The sequence below is a fragment of the Scylla paramamosain genome, chromosome 2 (assembly GCF_035594125.1).
Source record: "Scylla paramamosain isolate STU-SP2022 chromosome 2, ASM3559412v1, whole genome shotgun sequence".
NCBI classification, from domain to species: domain Eukaryota; kingdom Metazoa; phylum Arthropoda; class Malacostraca; order Decapoda; family Portunidae; genus Scylla; species Scylla paramamosain.
Window position 1 is genome coordinate 11,050,001 of NC_087152.1, and position 27,500 is coordinate 11,077,500.

The following is a 27,500-nucleotide window of genomic DNA, read 5'->3' on the forward strand; positions in this document are numbered from 1 at the left end:
CCCTCGCCCCCCCACCGTTTTCGTCATCATTTTCTTATTCGTCTTCTTCCGTCATCTTCTGTTTGATAGCGGCAAATGTGAATGAGTTAATTAAAGCTGTGTTTGTTTGCGTGGCCGTTGATTTAACAATTTTTGAGTGACATATTGCGAAACCTAGTCTCTTCATCCCCCCTCTCTCTCTCTCTCTCTCTCTCTCTCTCTCTCTCTCTCTCTCTCGTGATGGACGTGTCTGGGGTCCACCTGCGCTCACTCACACACCGTACATGGAGGCGGAGTGAAGGTTGATGTGGGGCGTGGGTGGCGTGGGAGGTGAGAGTAAGCATACACATTGGTAGGGACGAATGTGGGTCCTTGTGCCCGTATTCTGAAACGCTTCGCTCTTTCAGCACGACTGTTTTCGAAGGCCAAAGAGATGATTAGCCGGGTTCTTAAGACTGTTTATCCCTTTAATAATGTAGGAATCTTCTTTATTTGTCACTAAAACTGTAAAAACAACCTTAAAAACTAGTGTAGCTTCAATTGGAATATTTCAAAAGTAGTGGAGGTGCGGTGCAGAAGTGTTTCAGAATAAAGTTCTTGGTGCTGGAGTGACGGAAGGCTGGGTGCAGGGTTGTGTAGGGCAGGTATACATAGGGGGCGCCTTCCGAAGTGCCCACGAGGCAGTACGTGCCCATACATACGCCTTGGCTCTCGCTGCCCCGCCGTGAAAAAGGAGGGGGGGGAAAAAAAAATACGCCGTCTGAGTAGAACCGGGTGTTGTTTACTCAGAGGCGAGAAGGTAAAACAGGTCTGGAGTTGCTGCCGTGTGTCATTGTCTACCCCCGTCCCCCTCCCACCCCCACGATCCTGCCTCACCCTGCTCTACTTCACCGCCTCTGACAGTGTATAATGGATTTACTGGCACTGAATAATGCGGGGAAAATATCTTCAAATCTTCTCGCAACACTCCTGGACAGGGTGGTTGGTCGTGCTCGTTTGGGTAACGCGACAACACATGAGCCGTGAGTGGAGCGGCGAGGCGGCGGTTGCGAGGCGGCTTGACTTGATGTGCGGGAGAGTGACAAGTGCTATAAACAGAGGGGACACCAGTAAGGCTGGCGGCGCAGGACCCTGGGGCGGATTCTTAGTAAGGCTGATGACCCAATGAGGCCTTAAGGGTTTGGGGAAGCGAACAGGGGCATGGGGAAGTGGTGCTTAGTTTCCCAACATTAATTTTTTGGAAGAAAAGATATTAACTTCTTTAATTTTCTCCTCTGCGTAGATGTTGTGGATGCCCTTCAATGTAGGTTACACAAACACAGCAGCGACAAGGGGTGAGTGCAGCGAGGCAGCCACGTGGAGGTCAGCAGTAGTGCAGCGCCACTCCTCTTACTTTGCTGCCTTCTTGTGGCCATGCGAGCCAAATTCGAGGGTGTCGTCTTTCTGTTTTATCTCTTACTCGCCCTTTTTTCCGTAAATAGTCAGAAACGTCATATCTACGTTTCCTTGTGATATTTTAGGTTTTCCTCTCTCATGCATTTGTGCTTCTAGAGGATGATACACGAGCTTCCTGGTAATTTTGGGTGGCTATGTTTTTCAGGACAAATCTGAAGGGAAGACATGAGTTCGAGGTGTTTCTGACACTCCTTCTAACTTTTATCACCTTCAAGTTGAGGACTTAGTTCCTGCAACGGAGCCTTAATATTTATTGTTGACAGCACATGCTTGATCGAGACAAAAGGGATAGCACTGGGAAGGTGTGTGTGTGTGTGTGTGTGTGTGTGTTTTGGGGAGAGAGGAGGAGCGAATCGCTTTGTATGTGAAATTATTGGAAAGTGATCAAAGGGAGGGGCATCCGATCACATTACTTCGTCCTGGACTCATTAGAAGTGATAGGCAAACGTGACACAGGCATCAGGGGTCCAGATGATTGACGGGTTGTTCCGGATGTTTCGCGCCCGGGTCTGTCAAACACATGGCCTGCTCACTCACGTGTACAGAGACAAGACAAAGAGACGGACGGACACCGAAGGACACTTATTAACAAAGCGATAGATGAAAATTTAAGCAGATACAGAACAAACCATTAGTAACAAAAGAAACTATCCTTAAGAAAAAAGAATAACTAATTAACTAACTAATTAATTAACTAAATAAATAAAGATATAACAATAAAAAATAAAGAAATAATGATCCTTAAGAAAAAAAGAGTAACTAACTTGAGCTATGAGCTAACTGACAAACAAACTAGTAAACGATACACTAAATGGACATATACGTACTTAGATCGACAAACTGACAGAAAGAGACATCATTCAAGAACAGGATAAAATAAACATATACAAAACACATACAAAAACAACAAAATAAAGGAATAAAATGAAGACAAGGAGGTGGAAATAATCTGTTACGCCATTACCAGCAGCAGTAAGGAGAGAGGAAATGTGTTCAGAAAATTTAAGTATCTCATATAGTGCAATGTGTGTTTGGTGGGGATTGGATGGGTGTGTGTGAGTGTGAGAGTGAGTGAGTGAGTGGCAGCGGAAGAGGAGGGGAGAACAGAGGCATCAGGTGTCTTCTTCCTCCTCTCATATTCGCCCCACTCCAGGGGTCAGAGGGCCAGAGCTGGTGCCCCTCTGTCTTCTTGGAGGAATTCCCACAATGGTACACCAAGTCTTTTGTCTCGAAGGAGCTCCCACACTGGCGCACGAACAGTCTTCTGTCCTGAGGGAGTTTTTTTTTTTTTTTTTTTGGCAAGGGTAGGAACCGAACAATAGTGTGCGTGTGTGGATATTGGTGAAGTTTGAAGGGAAGTATTGTCCCGGAAGAAGAAGGAGAAGAAGAAGAAGATGGTGATGATGATGGTGATGATGGAGAAGAAAAAAAAAAATGAAAAAAGATGATGGTCACAGGTACAGTTTTAAGAACAATTACTTGTATGCATGAACATGATTTCTTGCTAACTGTCGTTTAGAAGGGAATGAAGAAAAAGAACAACAACAAGAATAAGAGCAAGATGAACGAGAACAAGAAAATGAAACTGATAAATTAAAGCTGCGGAAATCACTTTGAGACAAGGTGTGAATGGGTGTACGTTGTTGCTTGCGATGTGTTCAAGCCACTATCACTTGTGTACAATGAGAGGGCTGGCTGCGGGACGCGTTATTGTTTCCTTACATTGTTGACACAGGGGTGGAACTCCTCAGCCGTAGTAATACTGAGCTGGAATCCCTTTAGCGTAATAATACTGGCCTAGGGTTTGTAATGTATGCTATGACACACACACACACACACACACACACACACACACACACACACACACACACACACACACACACACACACACACACACACACACACACACACACACACACACACACACATCTCGAACCTCTTTTGCCGGATTAACAAAGGAACAAAATTACAAAAATGCAGCACCATGATACTGAAAAGAAACATTTAAAATATAGATCACACAGTAGCCTGAAATGAAGATGCGCATTCCACTCCACCTTGCCACTTGACTCCTTGCTAAATTAGAGGCACAGTGAAGCATCCCTCACCTGCAGTGGCAGCAGCAGGACTTTGTTGTTTGTTGCTTAAGATTGCCGTCTTAGGGGAATGGGCGTTTTGTCTTGTGACGGGCCATTACAGCAGCAGGATTCGTACTATCGTGGTTATAAGTGAGATAACCAGTGCTTCCATTATATTTAGCGTCTTACTATCTTAAATCTTTTGATCTGCTAAGAATCTTTCATTTAGCCAGTTTTGTGAGGAGATAGTTAACAGATTTGAGGACTAAAGACTCAAGCAAAACACAAACACAGTGAAAGTCAATACGTAAGGTTACTCGACTCCTGGCCATGGCTGCGCGTATCAGGTGACGCCGGGAAGGCAGAGTGCGGGGTGTGAGGAGGGACAGGTGTAAGGTCACGAGTTTTGTTTTTCCCCCACGTGCTTCATTAACATTCCGCACCTGACCCACTTTTCTTGAACCAACGAATTCACCTATTATTATTATTTATTTATTTACTTATTACTTTTTCCATAGTTACCTCAGAAAGTTCCTAAAATATATAGAAAACAAATTGAAAAGATATGATTTTTTTTTTTACCTTTATATGATAGGGAGGCTGTCCAAACGTTTAAAAAATATAAGAAAAGGATTGTTTAAGTGTCACTCCCTGAAAATTCGTAAGGAAAAGCACTCAAAACGTTGGCCTATTGAGGTTAGGAAGTGTCTGATATTAATTAAAGTTCTATAGTTTGGCAGACTAGCAGAATTAAATATTTTCTCAGTGTTTATAATGTTCGCACTTCACTCTGTCACTCATTGGTGACCTTTACTTAACCATGACTTTTAGCCTTCTTTATCGTACTCATGTCTCTGAATGCACTAAATATCACTCCGCAGAGCTGTGCATTTGAAGACTAAACTAAGCATATTTCTAAACAGCACCGATAGTACAAGTGACTCTATGAACGAACGCAAGGACTCACTAAGAGGTGGCATTCATATTTCATCTTATTACATTTGCATTGCATTACAGTGTTATCTGGATCTTGAGCGATAATTATAGAAACACACCACGAGATCAAGAACGCAATTAACTACTAAGTCTCTCTCTCTCTCTCTCTCTCTCTATCTTATAACTCAACCACGAAGACTAACGTTAACAAACGCGCGCGCGCGCGCGCGCGCGCACACACACACACACACACACACACACACACACACACACACACACACACACACACACACACACACACACGTGAGAGGAATATATGCATCATGACGACATCCCATTCACCCTCAGGAAGGATCCGTGAGTGCCTGAGAGAGATGTGAGCTGAGAAATGCCTGACGGAGGGACGTGAGCATGAATGTACCAGATATATATAATGTGTGAATGGATGCATTATATTCGATTTGTGTCTTATATTTTTACAACAGGAGAATAGGTGTAACTTTTTGCTACTGATTTTCATGTAATTTGAGCTTTTGTCTTATGCAAATATCTTAAACATTTCCTGGTCTTATTTTTTTTTTTTTTTATATTTAATAGACTGTAATGGAAGTTTTGGGTGTTTTCTACGTTATTATGAATCTATTGGTAGTTTCACAAGTATTCCGCACCATGAGTAGAAGAAACACCCACGAAAATCCGAATAATCATCCTTGTGGCCTTTATAAAGTAGTTTTGATGTGAGAGAGAGAGAGAGAGAGAGAGAGAGAGAGACAAAGTGTTTTAAGAATATGGGCCGTAATCTGGTCGTATGAGAATGATGACGTCAACTTCGCGTGACGTCAAGAGTGCAAAAAAAACTGTCATAGGACCCGAGGCTACGTATGTATTTGCCAGAGGACTTTGAACTGTGCAGCGTTTCATTTGAGGATCTGACACAAGAGTTAGGCAGTTGGTGGCGGTCAAGCTGCGATGGGAAGGGATCAAGTTACCGCCTGTGCCTGTTATGGGTGGCGGGAGGGGCGAGTGAGGCGCCCACCAGCGTGATTCACTCGCCAGTCTGTCTGCCTCCTGGGAGGACTTGCTACGTGCCTACCCGCCCGCCCAACTGCCAGCCTGCCGGCATCCTTGCCTTGCTCGCTGCTTGCCTGACTGTCTCCATGCTTGAGTGGCTTACTGGCTGCCTGACTGATTGGGTGCTCGGGTGAATGACTGGTTGACTGATTGGGTGACTGATTAATGGAGTGGTTAATTAACTGAATAACTGGCTGACTAATTTATTGTTTGATTGACTGACTGGGTGACTGATTAATGGATTGGTTGATTGATTGACGGGTTAAATGAACTGTTGATTGATAGATCGATTGCATGTTTAAATGACTGATTGAGTGGCTGACTGACGTATGTGTTAAAAATGGATTGCTTGACTGACTGCATGACTGACTGCCCGTCTAACCCCTTGATTCCTTGCCTGCTTCCCTCTTTGACTGACAGAGTAATACTGACTAACTATCTGCTTGCTTCCCTCCCTGGTTAGATTTAGCGCTCATTGGTTTATGTGTATGTATAGTAAGCATCAATAGCTAGTGTATCGCAATATGTATCGCCAGTGTATCGCCTATGGGACACGAGCATAGCAATCTTGAGTTGCTTCCGTGGCGGACAGCTTGCATCTTCCTTTACAAGAGTGCACAGGAGGCGGACATTTTAACTGTTTGCGGACAGATAAACTTTGACATTTTCTGTGAGTCGTTTATCTTAATATACTATGGTGTGGACGCTAACTCACTCATTCACTCAAGTATCATTATTATTATTATCATCATCATCAGCAGCAACAGCTTCAGCATTATCATTATCATCATTATTAGCAAACTAACTACAGTATGCAAAGTAAAGGGCAAAAGTAACTTATATATCTTTACTTGTCGATGTTTTCTTATGTGTGCGTGTGTCAGAGAGAGAGAGAGAGAGAGAGAGAGAGAGAGAGAGAGAGAGAGAGAGAGAGAGAGAGAGAGAGAGAGAGAGAGAGAGGGTCAATCATCTTTCATGCATAGTGTATTGTTTAATATGTATTTAATGACTGTATACCACCCGATTACCCTCCTTCCCTCCTGTGCTACACTCAGCAGTACCTGGGTCTGAACGGTGCTGTCACCAAATGTATAAGTTCCCGTTACCAACATGGTCGGAGGGATAGAAAACGATTGAAACCATAAACCAGAACCACTCGTGTTTAGATTCACGTTTTGTCGTGATGCGATTGACGTGTGACGTTGCTTTGTGTATGAGTTGCAATTTTTCATATTTATGAGTTTGACTTGGTGGCTCTTTATTTGTACTGTCTTTTCTTTCTTTTTAATTATATTTCATTATTATTATTATTTTTTACTTTTTTTGGTAGCTTTTCTTCTGACTGCTATGTGTGTTTGAATTATTGACACTTACCTGACTCATTATGTGTTTGAGTTTCTGATACGTATCTGACTATCATATACGAGCTGCTAGCACTTTCCTGACTGTCATTTGTGTTTGAGCTGGTAGCACTTATCTGACTGTCATATAGTACTGAGGACCACCAGAGCTATTTCCCCGCGGCATAGTAGTAATGGTGATCCCCGCTTCAGCATCGCCTAACACACGAGGATCATCATGCAGCGAGCAGATTACGTGTTGCCAATGATTTCCTTCCAAGTCGTGTTACGTTTCTGCTCTTCATCCTTGGCATAACGAAGTGCGTGTGCGTTTAGAGTGTTACTGGTTTGTTTATATACATGCACATGATGCCTGGGTCGTAAAGAGATGAAGATGGATAGAACGTTACAAATGAGTACATGTGTCATTGTAAACGGAGCAAGTATGTAGTTCTGAGAAAACTGGTGATGAAATTATATCCACATAGCTCGGGTATGTTGACACCAAGATGAGAGAGAGAGAGAGAGAGAGAGAGAGAGAGAGAGAGAGAGAGAGAGAGAGAGAGAGAGAGACGGACGCTTCCTACTCCCTCCTTCAGGACAGTCCCTCATCTGATGGAGCATCCGCCCCACACACACACACACACACACACACACACACACACACACACACACACACACACACACACACACACACACACACACACACACACCCGGCTCACTTTCCCCACGTAAGGAGCAAATTGACCAAAACAAATAAACGGTGAAACAATGGAAGTTCCTCTCCTTTCTAATTAAAATCACAGATAAATCTAATCATCAAGGTGCTGGGTAGAGGAGGAAGGTGCGGCGTTGTGTGGCAGCCGGCGGTGTTGCCTCGGGACGGTCGCAACATTAACAGTAGCAGGATGCGAAAGGTGCTCCTCGCTGCTGAGGCCGCCTTGTCTCGGTCTCTCCCCGGCAGAGGCGCGCCTGTCCCACCGCCACCGCCACTGTTGCTTCAGTAATGCGAGATGCCCACGCCTGGCCGTTTGTGTGTGTGTGTGTGTGTGTGTGTGTGTGTGTGTGTGTGTGGATGGGTGGGTATGTGTGGGTGGGTCTTTGTGGGTGCGGATGCGCGAGTTTCTGTATGTGGGTGTGTTTAGTGAATGTGAGAGTTTGGATGGGGTGGGTGTGTTATGAATAGGGTGGTAGCTGGGTATGTGTGGGTGGGTCTTTTGTGGGTGTGGATGCATGGATTTGTGTGTGTGTGTTAGTGATTGGGGAAGTGTGGATGGTTTGGTGGATGGCTGTGTCTGTGTGGGTGTGAAGATGAAGATGGTGTTTGTGAGTGGGTGTTACTGTTAATGAATCATTTCATAATGAAAAAAAAAAAGATGATGAGGATAACTGTCATTATTATTGTTTTATCATTATTATCATTATGACTATTCTTTAATGCTGCTACTGTACTTTTGATAACACACACACACACACAGACACACACACACACACACACACACACACACACACACACACACACACACACACACACACACACACACATAATCAAATTGGCATATTTGCAACAGTCCCACCACCACATCACAAGGGTCGTCGTGGGCTGGTGGAGGGGGTCGTCCTGCCTCGCCAAACGAGCGACAGGTGGTGACGGTTGCCTGCGCCTCGCCGCCCACGTGTTGGCCAGCCACCGGGGCGCCGCGTCGCCAAATTGGGGCCACGCTGACGGGACACCAGCAGTCCAGCAGGAGGTGCGCACCCCAAGTGTCCTGAGGTTGCACATGTAAGGCACCGGCTGGCAGTACTTGTTTCGGTCCTCGCTCCTCTGTGAATGCGGCAGCCAGTCAGTGAGCTCCTGCTATTGGCGCCGGGAAATGCCTTGTTTGTGTAGATAACGGGGTTTTGCAACTCTGGGTGTGCTCTTGTTGATACAGTAGTCAGTGAGAGCCGCGCCGCAGTGAACCACGCTGCGGGACGTCACTCAGTCAAGGAGGCCGAGGGGCGGGTGGTGGCAGCCATTGAGGCGCAGCTACAGGCTTCCCATCATAATAAGTGTGATGGGAGGGACACTGTCGCCTTTCTTGTTGTCCTCGACGTAAACATTGTGACACACACGACAGGCGCCACTAAATGTACAACATCTTTGACATGTCCCCTTCTAATTAAAGACGCTGCGTGGAAATAAATCTGTCGACACATCGCTGTTGCAACATTTAGTCACGTCGCGATGAGAGAAGCCCGGGCTGGAGGGACAAAGACGCCCTTTACGCCTCCCATCCGTCTCGCCTCAGTACTTGTTACTTTGTTAGCTGAGGCAATATCTTGATTTTATTTATTGATACGCTCCCTACTCTCTCTCTCTCTCTCTCTCTCTCTCTCTCTCTCTCTCTCTCTCTCTCTCTCTCTCTCTCTTTTTCTCTCTGTGGTAACATGACCTCGAGGTTTTAGGTTTGAGGATGAAGGAAGAGTGGAGGAAAGAAAAGAAAGGGAAGGAAAGGGAAGGTTTGAGAGGAGAGCCTAGTTCCTTTATGCCCAGTCCTGCCTACCCTTCGTCCCCCTTTTCCTGGCGCTCCTTCGTCGCCCCTTTTAAAACTTTACTGCCCTGTTTGTTCCTTCGCGTCTCCAACCATCGCTTCCTCGCACCCTTCCGTCTTTCTGTCGGTATCTCTTCGTGTCTCGTGTTTATTTATGAAAGTGCTAGTCTGTTGGACGGTTAGTTACACACACACACACACACTCTCTCTCTCTCTCTCTCTCTCTCTCTCTGTACGGTAATCTTTTTTTCCTTCTCTCTCTACTTTCCTTTCGGTAGGACACAATGGGCATACTGATAGGCTTTAATAACCATCTCTCTCTCTCTCTCTCTCTCTCTCTCTCTCTCTCTCTCTCTCTCTCTCTCTCTCTCTCTCTCTCTCTCTCTCTCTCGCACACAATTAATGTAGTATCTCCCCTTGTAGTTATTTATGTTCCTTGCTTGGTCTTTTTTCTTCTTTACCCTTTGATGCCGAGGTTTTTGGTGGATGTTGTTGGTGTTGGCGTAGTGGTGGTGATGGTGGTTGATGGTGGTGGTGGTGGTGGTGGAGGTGGTGATATTTGTTATTTGTTTTAAGTTGTTTTTGTTACTGAAGGTGACGTGTAGTTGTTGTTGTTATTATTATTATTATCATTGTTGTTGTTGTTGTTTTGATAATAATAGTGATAATAATAATTGATGATGATGATGATGATAATAATAATAATAATAATAATAATAACAATGATAATAAAAATAATATATTTTCAATAGTAGTATCATTATTATTTACTGTTGCTGTCATTATTACAACAACAACTTCTACAACAAATTCCACAATCAATACAAATCCTGTTTCACATAAATAAGTTTCACACACACACACACACACACACAGTAACTCACGGTAGCCTGGTGTATGTGTCAGCGGCGGCAGGGATGGCGAGGGTGGCGGCAGGAGCAGAGAGAGAGAGAGAGAGAGAGAGAGGGATCAGCAGCAGCACTAACCCGCCTGGCACAAGTGTCCCGCGCAGTGCACCACCCACGACTGAACACTGGAGGGACTCGGGCTGTGAGGGGACCTGTTGCCTGCCCGCCGCTGCTCTCCGCTGTTGCTGCTGCTGCTCCCCTCACCCCGCTGCTCCTGCCTTCACTCCCCTCTTTCTCCAGGCATGTTGTACCCATCACATCCTTGTCTCAGTCTCTCCTTACTCCTCTTCTTTCTCTCTTCCTAATCAGGCTGTCTATCCTAAATCATTGTCTATCCTCTGAATACCCCTTTCTCCAATCACTGTCTACCTACCACTTTTTTTTTTCTTTCCTGTCTCTCCTCACTCCCCCTTCTTTCTCTCTTCCTAAGTCGGACTGTCATCCCATCACATCCTTGTCTCTGTCTCTCCTTACTCCTCTTCTTTCACTCTTCCCAGTCAGGCTGTCTGTCTTAAATCCTTCTCTATCCTCTGTCTCCCTTCTTTCTTCAGTCGCTGTTTACCTGTCACATTTTTGTCTCTCCTGTATCTCCTCACTCTCCCTTCTTTCTCCTTCCCCTGTCAGGCTGTCAACTCATCACATCTTTGTTCCTTCTGTCTCTTTTCCGTCAGGCTGTCTACCCCAAATTCGAGTATTCTTGTCTGTCTCCTCTCCTTCTCCAGTCAGACTGTCTAATCACATTTTTGTCTCTCCTGTCTCTCCTCTTTACCCTTCTTTCTTTCTTCCCTGTCAGGCCATCTACCTATAACATCCTTGTTTCTCCTCTTTCTCTCCTTACTCCTCTTCTTTCTCTTTCCCTTGTCATGCTGTCTGCCTATCACATCTTTGTCTCTTAGTCTTCCCTTACTTCCCTTCTTTCTCTCTCTCCTCTGTCAAGCTGTCTACGTATCACATCCTTGCCTCTTCCTCAGTCTTCCCTTTGTCAGGTTCTCATGGTAGGATTTTTCAACTAAATATACAAAGACCTTGTTAAACTATCACCTAAAATTCGAACAACTTCCACTACTGTATGTTAAAAATAGTTTGAATAAGACGCCTAAAACATTTAAATGTACGGATATGATTTATCAGGTTCTCATAGGGATGTTTTGTTTTCTGATGATGATGTGTGAATCCGTGTTAAACTGTCACTGAAATTCTAATAATTTGCACTGGAGTGTGTTAAAAGTAACTGAAATAAGACATCGAAACTCTTCATTTTTGCTCTCTCTTTCTGTCTCAGCTAGCGAAGCAGAATCCATGTTCAACTATCACCTGGATCGTGAAAACACACTTGAAAACTCCAATAACTTCTCCTAAGCTTGACCATGTTATTAGTGGTTGGAAAAAGATGCCGAAACAATTAAGAACATAATTTTTTTTCGTACTATAGTCTCGTAAATAGTTCTGCATCTCTAAAAAAACAAACTAAACCATCTATTCTCTATTCTTTGTTCACGTAGACATCTTTTTTCCCAGTGGTCTAAATGTTAGCAACGGGCGACCATAGCAGAGAAGGGGCCACGGGAGGGCAAGGGGAGGGGAAGGATATGAGAGTAAAGGGACTACGTGTATTTTTTAACTAGATCGTATAGCAGCAGGGTAAACATCAGTAGTAATAATGATAATGGTGGTGATAACAATAACAACAACAAACACAATAATAATAATAATAATAATAATAATAATAATAATAATAATAATAATAATAATAATAATCAGAAGAAAATAAAGAAAAAAGAAGAAATAAGTGACAATAAAAATAATACATCGCTGCTGTCATTACATATCACTTGTTGCTTAGAAGAAAAAGAGAGAGAGAGAGAGAGAGAGAGAGAGAGAGAGAGAGAGAGAGAGAGAGAGAGAGAGAGAGAGAGAGAGAGAGAGAGAGAGAGAGAGAGAGAGAGAGAGAAAATAGATATTCCACGAAACATAATTATAGCAATAAGCACATGACAGTATGACCTGTATTCTTGGATGCCATCTTCTCATTAGGACTATTTTTCAAAGTCCACATAGATAATCTGTCAGGTTTTCATGCATGTGTTTCCCATTGGTGACACATAATTCTTGTTAAACTACGCTACCTGGCCATCGCATGTGCTCCATGAATAAAACACCTTAAACCTGAGGAGAAAATAATGATAGCGGTCAGAGTTAATAGTAGTCAAGATAAGACACTGAGAGGCTGCAAACTCGTTGCGTGAGGATATTTGATAGTGAAGATGCACGTCAAGTGGAAAATGCCTGCCCGTCCCGTCCCGCCCTCCCCTCACACAGCAGCTTGGTGTTAAATGATTTGTAAAGAATGAAAATTACATGCTTGAGTTTTTTGCCCTCAAGCTTAGACCACCTGTTGGTTCTGGCAAGGGCTTTCCCAAAGCGCGATGAAGGAAGAAAAGCGCAACAAGGTTAGCTGCTTCGCCTTCATGCGATCGCTGATGCGCTTCTTCAGGAGGAAGAAAAAAATAGAAAGCCTAGAAATGCCAGAAAGCAGCCAAAGTCACAGTTACAATGCGGACAGTAGCAACATCTGAGTGCAGCACTGCATTCTTCACCCCACCAATTACTACCCTCTTTTTTTCCATTATTATCTCTTTCTCCACCTCACATGCCCTCCTATCAGTTTACACACGTTCTATTCAAGTGTGCCTCGTGGTGGTGGTGGTGGTGGGACGTGCGGAGGTGTGACTGGGTGATGTGAGGCTCGTGACACTCCCATGCGCTCTTGATTGGGTAATGAGTTGCCTGTGCTTGACGGCTCTCTCTCTCTCTCTCTCTCTCTCTCTCTCTCTCTCTCTCTCTCTCTCTCTCTCTCTCTCTCTCTCCTCTCTCTCTCTCTCTCCTCCTCCTCCTCCTCCTCCTCCTACTTCTATTACTACTACAACTACTACTACTTCCATCATCATCATCACCACCATCATATTTATGGTCGTGTCACAAAGACCAGTGAATCTCACGTTTACAAGTCGAATAGAAATGAATTAATGGACTGTTGAACTTCATAATTATGATCTCAGCGAAGACCAAAATGAACTAGTGACGAAATAGGTGGAGGTACAGTACATAGTGGCCTGTGATACTTTTATTTTCACTTTTAACATTTTGTAGAATACGATACCTCTACTTTGATCAGCTGTGCATAATAACTAACCATCATCACTACAACCACCACCACCACCACCACCATCACCAGCACCACCGCCCTAAGCAGTCTCATTTCCCGTGAACTGCCGCGATAAACAAAAAGGTCACAGATCAGCGCAACCCGATCCCACGCCCTCCAGTGGCTGACTTGTGGGTATGTGCTGTGTGTTAATAGTTGGTTCGTGAGTCGCAGGACGTGGTGATCGGTTTAGTCACTCACTGCCTTCGCCTCTAAAATACTTTGACTGCTGCGTCCTCTTATGTGGCCTCTCCTCGGTCTTAATAAAGAGGTCTGGTGGAATTTTGGTGTGTATTTTTTGAGAGATGGGGTGCTATGATAGTTCAATTCTGTCCTCTCTTCAGGCTTACTTAAATGGTCTGGTGTAGGTTTAATTAAGTACGTCATTTTGAGAAAGACCGATGATAGCAGAAGTGATGGGGTAGTTCAAATCTTGTAGTGTATGTAGATCGATTTTTGCTCTACACCCTACCTATTTTAACTTGTAGTATTATTCATATTGTGATCGGCAGTCAAAGGCTTTGGTTCTTCTCTAGTTATCTGTTGTACTTTTGGTCTGAGGGATGCCAAATATTTGAGTTTTGGGTTCGTTGCAAGAAAATAGATTGAAGTGGTGTAGGCTTATCAAAAAGGAAAGATGATGTTAGTAAAAAAAAAAGTAGAAGAAATGATGGATTTTCGGAGCATCGCATTTTTGGGGAGTATTGTAAAAAGGCGCAGGGAAAGAGGAAGAGCGAAAAAAAAAAAGGATAAATTGTACAACTCGAGTTATTAGGGAGAAGAGCTTAAAACAGGTAATGTTTTGCACAGAATTAGGTGAGGTTGGTCAAGTAGTAGATGAATATTTTATCCCCGATCTTATCCACTCAACGAAGTCACATGACGCTGAAACTATGTAGATGAAGTAAGTAAGAACTAAGCTGAGTCGGACAGGGTCAGTGTGGCTTGGAGTGATGTGCTGCTGATAGGAGCGACGCCACCACGCAAGGAGGACGGTTGTATAAATTTAGTGCTTACTATGAAAAGTGAAGCCTCGAGAAGTTACCAGGGAACATTGGCCTCGAAATGGAGTTGACTCGTGGCAAGCAGGCTGAGGTGGATGTGTGCTGAGGGCTTTTCTATGTGTTTTCTTAAGTAGGACCCGGCCAGCGAAACATGACTTGCAGCACGGGAAGCGAGAGGAAGTCAGGGCTTGGTGGTATCTCAAGTATAATGGACCATCTTACAGCCAGGGGAAGCTTGAAAGTAAAGTTTTGAGCCTTAGATGGTGAACGTATTTGAGCAATATGTCTGTGGAGTGTGGTGAAAGTCAGTGAGGGCAGCAGGAGCGCCACCTGAAGCAAGGCTCGGGGTGGAGGCGAGGTGATGAGTGAAGTGTGTTGTAATGTTAACGAGTTAATTCTCCTTTGTTTCCCTGAGTTAAGTGACTTTCCTCACAGGGTAGTGGTGGGGCAGGGGATTGGTGTAGTCACTGTAGTGGCTGGGTTTAGCCGTGCTGCTCATAACATAACGAGGGTAATATATCTCCGTGACGTGGGACGAATGTCTCTTGACACTCCCCTCAAGTTGTGGCTGCGTCTTACTTTGCTGAAGTAACTTCTTTCTTTTACACGACATTGCATAATACAGTTACGCAAATCACTTTCAATCCACTTGCATGAAAACATATTTACATGCACACTGCAGGACAGTAGTGCTTGTTGTTGCTGGATGTTCCTCCTCACTCATGCAATGTAGTTATGTTCTAAGTCTTGAATACCGTAATATTTTAATAAAGATTATCTAAATGTCACCTCGAAATATTGAAACAACGAACAGAGAAATGTAAAAGTGAGTGAGAGAGAGAGAGAGAGAGAGAGAGAGAGAGAGAGAGAGAGAGAGAGAGAGAGAGAGAGAGAGAGAGAGTCGTGCATTCAGTAGTATTTTGGACGCCAGGGCACATCTCCCTGTGCAGAGTTTATCACGTGCTTCGTCGAGAGAAGAGTTTGATCTTCACCCGAAATGCGGCAGTCAATTCGAATGTAGCTATTCATTTAGGCGTGAAACGACGAACCATTAAGGAGATAAAATAAATTTCCATTTTAAGTAAGGATCTAAGTATTTTTCCTTAACCAACAAATATTTTACACTAGTCTATTTTCATTAATGTGGCAAGCAGAGGACGAGGAAGATTTCCGAGTGTTAATTGTTTTATGTAGAAGGACATCAAGACATCTCAGAAAGTAAAATGGCTGACTCGCTTCCTCTTCCGGTTTTGTTCTGGGAATGAGATTATAAGTATGGTCTTTCTTATTCTTTTTGTACCCTTGGCCTGTCTCTGACGAAAGAAAGGAGAAAGAAAAGAAAATTTGGCAAGGAAATGATGAGGAATAACACGCGTGGCATTTCACACCTTAGGTAATCAGTAATATTTTTTTTTTACTTTCTTTTTCTTTCTTTTCGTTTTTCATATCTAGGTGTTATCTGCAATGTTCAATCATCTCATTCCATTAGTGTCAGAAAAAAAGCTAAATTTGTAAAGGATATTTTTTGTCACATCATTAGTCCTTCGCTATGTGCATGCTTTCTGTCTCTTTATTGTATTTTTTTTTTTTTATGTTTCTTACATTTTGCTTATAATGTTCTTCGTTCCAGCAGCCCGTGACAACAGCAGACGCGGGAGGTTACAAGGAGAGTGAGGCAAGGCAAGTGTTTGGTCACGCCTTGACGGCAGCCCACGATGGGCTGACCTTCACTGAACCTTTAACGTAAACCTCCAGCCAATGCTTGCACACCACCACCACCACCACCACCACGAGTACCAACCTTTACTCCTCGTTGCGGGATATGTAAGTGTTACTCTTTTGCCTTTTAGTATGTGGTTTAGTCTCCGATGAGTATAGATTTATAATTATTTTGTACTAATCAAGTTGATTGGTAGATTGATTGATTGATTGATTGATTGATTTCATGTGCTACGACAACATGATTTTACGGCCCCGAGAAATTAGAGGAACGTTCTGCGCTTGGTGTATCTTAATTTTTTATCGTATTGTGGATTTCTTGTATGTTGTATTGGCACAGTTTGTTAGTTGAGATTTATACATGTCTTCTGGTTACCATGATCACCTTGGATAGTAAATAGGAGTGAAATAGGAGTAAATAGTAAATAGGAGTGAAATGTGCGCAGTTACGTAGAGAGACTAAGAATCTTTGGCTTGGTGGCGTAATAGAAGAGGTACATGTGTTGTGCTTGTTCGTATACTGGTTGAGACACACTATACCTAATGTCCGCCACACACACATGCGCGCGCACACACACACACACACAGGATGCCGCCCCATTTGGAAGCAGAAGGGTGGAAGATTTTGCTTAGAGTGAATATCTTTTCCTACTTAAGTCTTGGTCCTGTTGTAATTGGATAGTTGACCTGTAGGTTTATTTGCGAAGGTTTGGATTCTCTGTCTTGCTTATGATGGTCTAAGTATGGTCTTCCTTTCAGTATGTCGGCTGTAGAACCTCATGTCGTCCTCCGTGCTTTCCGATGCCTCCCGTGCTTTCCAGTGTCGTCACAGTGGAAGACAGGGCAGCTTGATTCAAAGCAAATAGCAGATTGTGTTATTATTATTTTTTTTTGTATTGGAAGTCTCTTTCTGTGGTGCGTGTACAACATATAACATTAAATCATTAACGGCTACAACAGCAGCAGCAGCAGCAGCAGCAGCAGCAGCAGCAGCAGCAGCAGCAGCAGCAGCAACAACAACAACAACAACAACAACAACAACAACAACAACAACAACAACAACAACAACAACAACAACAACAACAACAACAACAGCAGCAGCAGCAGCAGCAGCAGCAGCAGCAGCAGCAGCAGCAGCAACAACAACAACAACAACAACAACAACAACAACAACAACAACAACAACAGAGGAGCAGAAAATAGGAGATTGGGTTATTATTTTTTATTGGAAGCCTCTTTCTGCGGTACATGTACAAAATATAACATTACGTCATCAACGGTTACAACGACAACAACAACAACAACAACAACAACAACAACAACAACAACAACAAGAGGAGCAAACCCTATAAGCGGGTCATTGGTCAGAGTGAATGAAATCGGCCAGGGATGATGTGAGTCACAACCAGTCAGGCCAGTCACTCTTCACACACTGCACTAAGTGTATTGTAATGTGTACATCACCGTGGACAGTATTCAGATTGTCACGTGTTTACAGTGCAGAGAGCAGTATCCTCAGCTCCAGCCTTAACAATTGCAAGAACACCCTGGACATCACAACCGTCGTGGGCAGTGAGGTCACCACCACCACCTAAACATCACCGAAAAAAAGCGACACTCGCGGTAATTAAAATGATGATGTATGAAAGGAACAGCACAGAAACGTAGAAAATAATGAAAATAGCAACAAAGCCAGGACACAACGACTGCTTCAATCATGCTTTCTACTTTCTTCCACTCTTATTATATTCACCTCCCTACTGCAAGAGTAAACAAGTATTCGCAATCTTTCATTCCTTTCACTGGTAAACCTTGGAACACCCTGGCAGCTTCTGTAGTTCCCCTCTACCTATGGCTTCGACTCATCCAAAAGGGAAGTTACAAGACACTTCTCTAATATTGGATAATCCTTTTGGCTTCATTCTTTGGAGACTGGGACCATCAGTAGGACTTTTTTTTTATTGATTTTTTACCTTTTCTAGCCTTTAGCCAGAGCCTGCTTTACAGAAAAAAAATAAAAAAATTAGGGGCAGAGGGAGAGGAACTGTCGGGGTATCTCAGGCCAAGGCTCAGGGGATGTCCACGCAGATGGTGACGGAGTAGAAGGTGAGAGGGCTGCTGGCGTTGTAGGAGGGGGAGAGAGCCCGCACTTCGCTGTTGTAGGCGCGACACTCCACCAGGCCCGTGATCGTTATGAAGGAGTCGAAGGTCTCTTGACACACCGCAGTACTCGGGTCTGTGTTCACCTCATGCGTGCACACCTGTAGGACACGAGCAGAGGGGGGGGGGGTGTTAGTGTTGTTAGTGTTTCCTGTGTGCTTGGGGTGTGTGTGTGTTACTTGTGTGCTTAAGTGGTAGATTATTGTTACTACTACTACTACTACTACTACTACTACTATTGCTTTTTAAACACTGAGATTAACGAAGAAATGATAAATGAGGAGGACTGGTTTGCTGCACAACACAACCTGAGAGAGAGATCGAGAGAGAGAGAGAGAGAGAGAGAGAGAGAGAGAGAGAGAGAGAGAGAGAGAGAGAGAGAGAGAGAGAGAGAGAGAGAGAGATCACGTCAAGGTCCTTACCCTGATCTTGAACCACTGGTGTGTGTGTGTGTGTGTGTGTGTGTGTGTGTGTGTGTGTGTGTGTGTTTCCTCGAACCCTAAATGCGAACTCCCCATATCAAGGAACTAATGAAACACGTAACCTTCCTCTCAGTACTGTCCAGCGCCCGGGAGTCCTTGTTCTATTTATTGCCCATCTGGTTCGTATCGCAGGAAAATCAGCGTCACTATCAGAGGAGTGGCCATGCAACTCCTCCCTCTAATTACTGAGAAGAAACAGGAGTGTAGAGAGAGAGAGAGAGAGAGAGAGAGAGAGAGAGAGAGAGAGAGAGAGAGAGAGAGAGAGAGAGAGAGAGAGAGAGAGAGAGAAATGGGAAAGAAGGTGCTATTGAGTTAGAGGGAGGGTGTACACTTTCTACTCTCATCAAAAGTTTTTCGAATATTTTACGTCGATGATGGTGAAACTGAGTCTTTCATAATTTGGAACAGTTGGTACGCCTGATAATGATGACTGCTAATGGCGCATGTAATTTTATTTTTTAGCAACCCTAGACAGTTTTACTCATCAAAGATTGAGCTACAAGTACTGATAAATTTTACTATATAATTCCATGACACCTTTTGCTGTGAGTGTAATCTTTCAAAATCCTCATCTAAACTTTTGCAAGACTATAATATCAAGGTGAGAAGCTGCAACAGTCAAAAGGTTGAGCCACGCCGTAGGAAAAGGGCCCAAATAGCTTATTTTTTAATGATTTATGCAGAAATATATTCCTCAGACTTCCAGGGAGAGATGTTTCAAAATGCATCGTTCATGTATCTCAGAATGATTGGTGCTTAGAGAGTTTGATTTTTTTTTTTTTTGTGTGTACTGTTGGTTCAATATATGATGTCATAAAGTCCAGTGAATTCCATGTCTGTTGATCAAATGTGAATTAATGTATAGACCTAATAGTTTGCTTTACATTAAGATCCCGATAACAATAAAAAAAAGAAATAATAATCTAGAGATCTGATACGTGAAAGTACTGGCTAGATGCTATTTTTACTTTATTTTATTATATTTTATTATATTCACTTCCCTATTCATTTACTTTTTGTCTGAAACGATCATTAGAATAAGACGTCACTACCTTGGGCTACTTATACTACATTAAACCCACCTTGTATTTGAAGCTGCAGTCTGGGTTGGCAGATTCCCAGGCGATAGTGATGGTGGTCTCAGTGGCGTCTATCTCATTGCCGTTGATCGGGGTCCTGGGCACTGAGGGGGCAGGGAAGGAAAGGCTTAGAGGATGAAGACAATAAATGATGCTAACGTGCTTTGAGGTTCTGGGTAGAGAAAGATTATTTACAGGAGAAGAGGGCTTAGTATGATGTAGCATTGTGCTGTCTTAAAGTCTGGTTAAGGAGAGAAGTTTGGGGCACTGTGAGGGAAGGGAACGGAAAGATCAGAGGATGCTGTGGTGCTATGGAGTTCAGGTTAGAGAAAAGGTTCAGGTTAGAAAAGGGCTTAGTATGGTGTAGCATTGTGCTGTTTTAGGGACTCTGGGTAATGAAAGAAGTGTTTTAGGAAGGATCATTATTGAGAGTGGCTGTGGCACTTTGAGCTTTGGATAAGAAAAAGGAAGATTGCATTAAAAAGAACGTTAACAGTAATGAAGAATTGAATTGTTTTGTGGTCTTTGGCTAGGGAAAGAAGTGTTTAAACAGGATGATTAATGAGAGAGGCTGCGGTGTTGTGAATTCTGTGGATAAGATTGGTTTATGGAAGAAGAACGATAACTGTAATGTTCAGAGGAGGGTAACAGTGAGGGAGACTTTGAACCGTTCATTCTTTGGGAGGAAGGAACTAGGAAGGGCTTTCTGTAGAAGAGATGATGCAGAACTGTGCTGCATCATTATGGAGAGAAGGGAAGACTTAAGGGTAGGTCAGTTAGGAAGACTTTGGTGTTTTGAATTATCATATTATATTGATGTAACACTGTTTTGTTCTTGGGTCTTTGGTGAAGGAATGGAGTGTTTAGGGGAGAAGGACGATAAAGGAGGTTGTGGAACTGCAATTTTTTTGATCAAGGAAAGACGCTTCACTGAAAAGAGATGTCGTAGAATTGCCATTTTGTTTGTTCTTAGAAGCGCAGAAGGGAAAGCTTAGGAAAAAAAAAAAAAACAGCAGTGAATGAGCTGTGTTGCCTTGAACTTTGTGGCAAGGGGAGGTGATTTACGGAAGACGCAATATGACAGTGGTGCAGAAATGTGTAGTTTTCGGGATCTGTGAGTGAGGAAAGTAAGAGCTTCTGTGATCTTTGTGGGAAGGGAAGGGAGTGTTCAGGATAATGACTATGAGGGACAATGCTTCTTTGAATTTTAGTCATGGAAGTGTTGTTTAGATGAGAAATAAGTTAAAAAATACTATAACTCCGTGCTATTTTTGGATAAGCGTAATATGGACAGAAATACATGAGAAGTCTATGGTGTTGTGGAGTTTGGGGCAGGAAGGAAGGGATTAAGAGGGTGCCTACGTGAACAAGACAGTGGAGAGTGTGAGGCAAGAGTGGAGGAGGAGGAGGTGGAGGAGGCGCAGGAGGGGGCCATGTGGTGTAATGATGTAACTCCACCTTCTCCATTCCCTTCCCTCCTCCCACACACTTCCTCCCTGAGTCACTTTCTGCACTCATATCTTCCTTCTGCAGCAGTGTTAAGAATCTACAAACACTCCTCTCCTTCCCTTCATTTTCCTTTCCTTTGTCTTCCTTTCATCTCACTTCACCTACCTACCCACCTACCCAGCCACTCACACACACACACACACACACATCACAATATTTTCGCTTTCCTCATCGTGTCCTTACTTTTCCTCACTTTTCCTTCCTTCATTTCCTCATCTTGCCCTCCTTTCTCTTTCCTCACGTTCTTAGTTCTCCACACACACACACACACACACACACACACACACACACACACACACACACACACACACACACACTGTCATCACCGCACGTCACCTCACACACACACACACACACACACACGCACAACTCTTTATTGGCAATCTTCTCTCAGTGTATCCTCAGCACTCCCTCCCACATCCTCCTACTCTCATCCTACACTCCTTTACCACTCCCTCCTCTCACTCACTCACTCACTCACCCACTCACCCGCATTCGTTCATCCGCACCTTAACACGTTTAACTTCACTTCACCTCTACCCTTCCTGCAGTTTCCCATATCTCTGCATTCTCGCGTTTCCCTTCACCTCTCACCTTCCTCCAGCGTTGTGCCAGTAGTGGAGCGTCCCTTGCCCTCTATTGTCCCGCCCGAGTGGTAGAAAACGGGATTCACGGTTAAGGTGTGCGTTGTGCAAGGCTCCAGGTAACCAATATGATCAGTACACGAGTTCTGCAGGTGTACAGAACGTGGGAATGTAGGGGAGGAGCTGCGATAAGGATTGCGGTAGTGATGATATATAGGGTGAGGCAAGGGGAGCTTTTTCTCTATCTCTATGTGGTCAATACGCGAGTCTTGTAAGTGTATAGAAGAATGTACTAGGAATATTATAAGGGAAGCTACGATAAGGAGTGTGGTGATGATAATATATAAGATGAAATAAGGGGACTCTTTTTCTCTGACGTCTCTATGTGATCAGTGAGCGAAGAGTAATGTACTAGGAATATCATAAGGAAAGCTACGATATGGTGGTTATAATACAAAGAATGCAACAAGGAAGCTCTACATATTTCTCTTACGTCTCGATAAAATGACGATATTCTGTTGTAACGTCAGGGCAATAAAGCTTTCCTACTTTGTCTTATATATTATCACCGCCAAGCTTTAAAAGAAGAGTAAATAGATTCATGGATGAGCCTTACCTCATGGCAGGGAATCTGGTGCAGGAACTGGCCGTCGAACAAGAGATCATAATGGGACACTGGGATGCTGCTGTTGGTGATGTTCCAACGCATCGCCAGCCATGTACTTCCAGCCATCTCCGTCTCAAAGTAGTAAATGAGGCCTGAGGAAGAGAAAGGGGGAGGGGAAGGGAGACGTGTGTTACTGATTGTAGCTTGGGGGTGTTTTAAACCTGTTTATTTATTTATTTATTTTATTTTTTTTTGTCTATGGTTATGTTGTGATTAGATTTTCTAATGTGTTTTGTAACTGCCTAGGAGATGTTTTGAGTCCTTGTCTTTTTTTAGAGTATCTATGTAGGATTATTTTGAGTTTAGGATATCTGAGGATAATCTAGGGTGTTTTTATTCTATCTAACGTGTTTTGAGTTTATCTATGGATGCTTTGAGTCTTTTCCTTTTTCTTAATCAATACCTTTTACTATCATCTCTCTCCCCTCCGTCATTCACTTCTCTTCTGACCTTCTCTCTTCGCCACGCCTCACCTCTCAGCGTGCTCATGTCATGTCAGTCTTGTCACACATATCTTTGCCTTACACACTCCGCTTTCCTTTTCTCACCTTTCATCTCTTCTTTTATCATGAATTCCTACTATCTACCTCTTCATTCCCTCTCCCTCTCTCCTTTCCTCACCTCCCAGCGTGCCCATGTCAATCTTGTCACAGTTGCCCACGTTGCCATGGCCATCCACGCCTCGAATCTGGACCTGTGTGGTGCAACAGTCGCTCAGGTACTGCATGTGCACCTCCGAGGTAGTGCCCGGCGTGAAACTCGGGACCGTCATGTTCTGGCTATCAGGTACAGCGGTCACCAAGTACAGTCCTGGGAGTGGAAGTTGAGGCAGAGAGGTTTGGTAGTGTTGTTAGTAGGTGCATCTAAGGAATTAAATGGAAATTTGGGTATCTTTTAGGGATCTGTGGATTTTCTAAAGGTGTATGTATAGAATGAAGTGGAAATTTAGGTCTGTCTTAGGAATTATGGGTTTTCTAGAGGTGTTTTGGAGCTGATCAGGGTGTTTTGGGATTGTCTATCGTTGTTTTGGGGAATTGTTTAGGTGTATATGGTCAGAGTCTGAAATTTTTTCGGTTTATCTGGGATATTTTGGGTTTATCTAGGGATGTCTTGACAGTGAACGAATTCATTGGCAACTGTTTTACAGGAACTGTTACATACATCGCTTCTTCCTTTTAATTAATGGCAGTTTGCGTAAAAGTGAAACACACAAACACACACACACACACACACACACACACACACACACACACACACACACACACACACACACACACACACACACACACACACACACACACACACACACACACACACACACACCTGAGCCACGGTCCTGCAGGGTGGCCATCACGTCCCAGGTTTTGGTGGAGCACAGGCCGTTGTTGTTGAAGCCTGAGCAGCTCGGCATGTGGCTCAGCACGCAGGTGGGCGAGTCGGTGTCCGATACCTGGTGGCGACATGATGCGATTATCCTTGAGTGTTTTGGGAGGACTGTTTAGTGTGTATTTGGTCGGGTTAGGGTGTTTTTTTGCTCGTCTTTGGGGACGTATATGGGAATGTCCTGTTCAGGGTGTTTTGGTTATATCTAAGAGTGTTATGGGGCTATGTATGTGTGTTTTGGATTTATTTGAAGATGTTTTGAGTCTGTTATGGTGTTTTGGGTCCATCTGTGGTATTTATGGAGTTTCTGTAGGTTATTTGGGATTTATCTGGTGGTGTTTCAGATCTTTTGGATCTCTCTAGAGGTGTTTTGGATTTGCCTAGAATGCTTCGGGACTGGGTGAAGTGTTTTTAATGATATTATATTGTCTTGTGTCTATCTGCTGTGTTTTTAGTATCATAGTAACTCTTCTTTCATCATATCATGATGATATGATGAACACCCCCCTCCCCCCACGCACACATCGTGGGAAAATGTACGTACCGCGGGAAGGACGAAGAAGCGGGTGAGTGCAGTGTTGTAGGAAAGTTTCTGCACTTCGCTGCGGGCGGTGACCAGCACGGTGCTCACCTGGCCGTGGGTGGCCGTCGTGGGTACCTGGAAGCTCGCCTGCACTATGGTGGTCTGGTTGGTGGCGAGGAATACCCTGGGGGAGCAGTGTGCTGAGTGGATGTTCTCTAGTATGGAGGAGGGAACTGGGGTTATGTGTGTGAGGGATGTTATGTATACATTCGATAGCGAGTGAGTCTGTGGTGGTGATGAGTGTGCATGGGAAACAGCAGTGAGTTAAAGCAGTGGCTAAAGTTATGACTAGCGCTGCCCACCACACCGCTGGCATTGATAAACGCTGGTTGGTAAACTATCTTTCTATCCATGCATCTGCCTAACTATCTACTTATATATATATACAGGGCCCGCCGCCCACCAGCGTAGGCGGCGGGCCCTGTACCCGTGTCTCACCTGTCAGGATTGATGGTGACCAGGAAATTAAGGTCGTCAGTGGCGGTGATGTCGAAGTAACTCTCCAGCCCGTAGTTCACCACCAGGAACTCGGCTGTGGCGCTTCCTCCGGGCGGCGCTGACAGGTCGTCTGTGGTGGAGAAGAGCTCTACCAGTGTCTCCACGGGCCACACCTCCACGGGCATCTGTCTTGCCCACTGGTTGCCTGAGGAGAAGCAAGGTTGTTTTAGAGTTAAATAAAAAAATAATAAAATAAAAAAAAATACGTGGGTTAGCAGGGAGTGTGAAGTTGAATGAGGGAACTTTATGGAAGGAATAGGAATTGATGTGAACAGATTATTCACACACTGAGGATAGATAGAAGTTTATGGAAGGAAGATATTGAAGTTATGTGTGCAGATTATTCACGTATTGAGGGCAGATGTACGTAAGGGAAGAATTGTGCGAGTAGGGAGGTAGGGAGTGTGGCATTTAGTGAGGGATCTTATGGAATGGGAAAGAAAGAGTTAATGCGTGCAGATGATCAAACATTAGGGTAGAGGTGAGAGAAGAATGAGCGGGTAGGCAAGGTGCGTGGAACTAAATGGGGAAACTTTTAGGAAGGAGAAGGAAGAGTTATTCGTGTTAGAACCTGAGGCAAATACGTGTTCCAACAGCAGAGACTCAGGAAGGAAGGATATGAGAGCGATCATTGCAAGGGAAAAGAGCGGGAATGACGAAAAAAAAAAAAAGACTAACAAACGCAGCACTCAAGAAGAAAAGATAAATCTATCAATCTAAAACAAATAGATGAATAAATAAAGTAATAGTAATCAAAAGTAAATAGATAGAAAGAAAAAAAGAGGTAAATGAGTTGACAGATAAAATGTACAAGCCTTCCTCTGCATCATACCTGAGACGAGGTAGCCGAGGATCCGCACGTAGAAGGGCTGGTCAGGAAGTGGGGAGGTCCACAAGTAGACTTGGTCTTTCACTGGCGGGACGTAGTCGATCTCTCGCAGCACATTCCCTTCCTGGAGCATGGGAGGGAGGGTCGATATGTAGGAGGACACTTGTAAGGGAGGAGGAGGAGGGGAAGGGATTGGCAGGAATCAGGTAGATAAACAGACAGACAGAAATTAAACAAAAGTGGTTAGAATACAAACAAGTAGATGAGTAGAGGAGCAGTATGCCAGGAGGAGGCAGTAGGCACCTGCCGAAACGATAATTACTCCCAGTGAGGTCTAAAGCACTGTTCAGGGGGTGCTGTGAACTTATCATTAAACCCAGCTGTGACCTCACTGAACTTTTCCCTTTGTGTCTCACAACACAAGGGGGCAGTCACAGGCTGCCCTCTAAAGACAACTCTCTTCCTCCACACAAAACTACAAGCACCTAATAACACACACCCTTCACTCAAAAATTTCAAAATTATCATGGCGACTCTTACACCAGCCTCGGAGTCCCCATCTGGGGAGGGGACCATAAATGTCCCCAGGTCGGACTGCCTTTCTGTCGACGACCCTAAGTGTCTTGACACCCCCCTCAACTTTTTCTTCATTAACTTCTGCAACATTCGCGGTCTAAGATCTAATTTTCAATCTGTAGAACACCACCTCTCCTCTTCTAAACCTCATCTTCTTTTCCTCACTGAAACTCAGGTGTCTGAGGCAACTGACAGTAGCCCCTTTTCTGTTCCCTCCTACTTTCTCTATCCTCATTTTCGATCCAAAGCTGGATGTTGCGTTTATGTGCGCAGTGACTTAACCTGCTCTCGTGCCCACGCTCTTGAATCTTCCGAGTTTTCCACCATCTGGCTACGACTACAGAGTCACTCTCAAACTAAATTTGTCTGTGCTGTATACCTCTCTCCTAACTCCTCTGACTATAAGAAATTCTTTGACTACTTAACTTCCAGAGTGGAGCACATTCTGACCCTCTTCCCTTTTGCAGAGATCTCCATTCTTGGAGACTTCAATGTTCACCACCAGCTTTGGCTTTCCTCTTCCTTCACTGACCATCCTGGTGAACTAGCCTTCAACTTTGCTATCCTCCACGACCTAGAGCAATTGGTGCAACACCCTACTCGTATTCCTGACCGTCTTGGACATGCGCCCAACATTCTTGACCTTTTCCTGACCTCTAATCCTTCTGCTTATGCTGTCACCCTTTCTTCTCTGTTGGGCTCCTCCGATCACAATCTCATATCTGTATCTTGTCCTATCGCTCCGATTCCTCCTCAGGATCCCCCTAAGCGAAGGTGCCTCTGGCGTTTTGCCTCTGCTAGTTGGGGGAACCTGAGGAGGTATTTTGCTGATTTTCCTTGGAATGACTACTGCTTCCGTGTCAGAGACCCGTCTTTGTGTGCTGAGCGCATAACAGAGGTGATAGTGTCTGGCATGGAGGC

At 44.0% G+C, this 27,500-nt stretch overlaps 2 protein-coding genes across 4 annotated transcripts in view; both read right to left on the reverse strand.

The window, feature by feature from the left end:
- Positions 1-10,481, reverse strand: part of LOC135109899 (uncharacterized) — a 32,913-nt gene extending 22,432 nt beyond the window's left edge. The window contains exon 1 of one of the 3 annotated variants that reach the window (XM_064021760.1): positions 10,380-10,481. The gene's annotated coding sequence lies outside the window, so the exon portion shown is untranslated. Of the gene's footprint in view, positions 1-10,277 lie in introns of all 3 variants that reach the window. The other 2 variants (XM_064021770.1, XM_064021750.1) reach the window with 2 other exon arrangements.
- Positions 10,482-17,436: 6,955 nt separating this feature from the next.
- The window catches only part of LOC135109917 (von Willebrand factor A domain-containing protein 7-like), a 20,596-nt gene continuing 10,532 nt past the window's right edge, over positions 17,437-27,500 (reverse strand). Inside the window, exons 13-21 of the mRNA XM_064021813.1 lie at positions 26,007-26,127; positions 25,115-25,319; positions 24,638-24,800; positions 24,034-24,160; positions 23,332-23,520; positions 22,660-22,802; positions 22,054-22,189; positions 19,954-20,054; positions 17,437-18,490 (exon numbers count right to left, since the gene is read on the reverse strand). Coding sequence (XP_063877883.1) covers positions 18,299-18,490; positions 19,954-20,054; positions 22,054-22,189; positions 22,660-22,802; positions 23,332-23,520; positions 24,034-24,160; positions 24,638-24,800; positions 25,115-25,319; positions 26,007-26,127 — 1,377 coding nt within the window. The 3' untranslated portion in view covers positions 17,437-18,298. The remainder of the gene's footprint in view (positions 18,491-19,953; positions 20,055-22,053; positions 22,190-22,659; positions 22,803-23,331; positions 23,521-24,033; positions 24,161-24,637; positions 24,801-25,114; positions 25,320-26,006; positions 26,128-27,500) is intronic.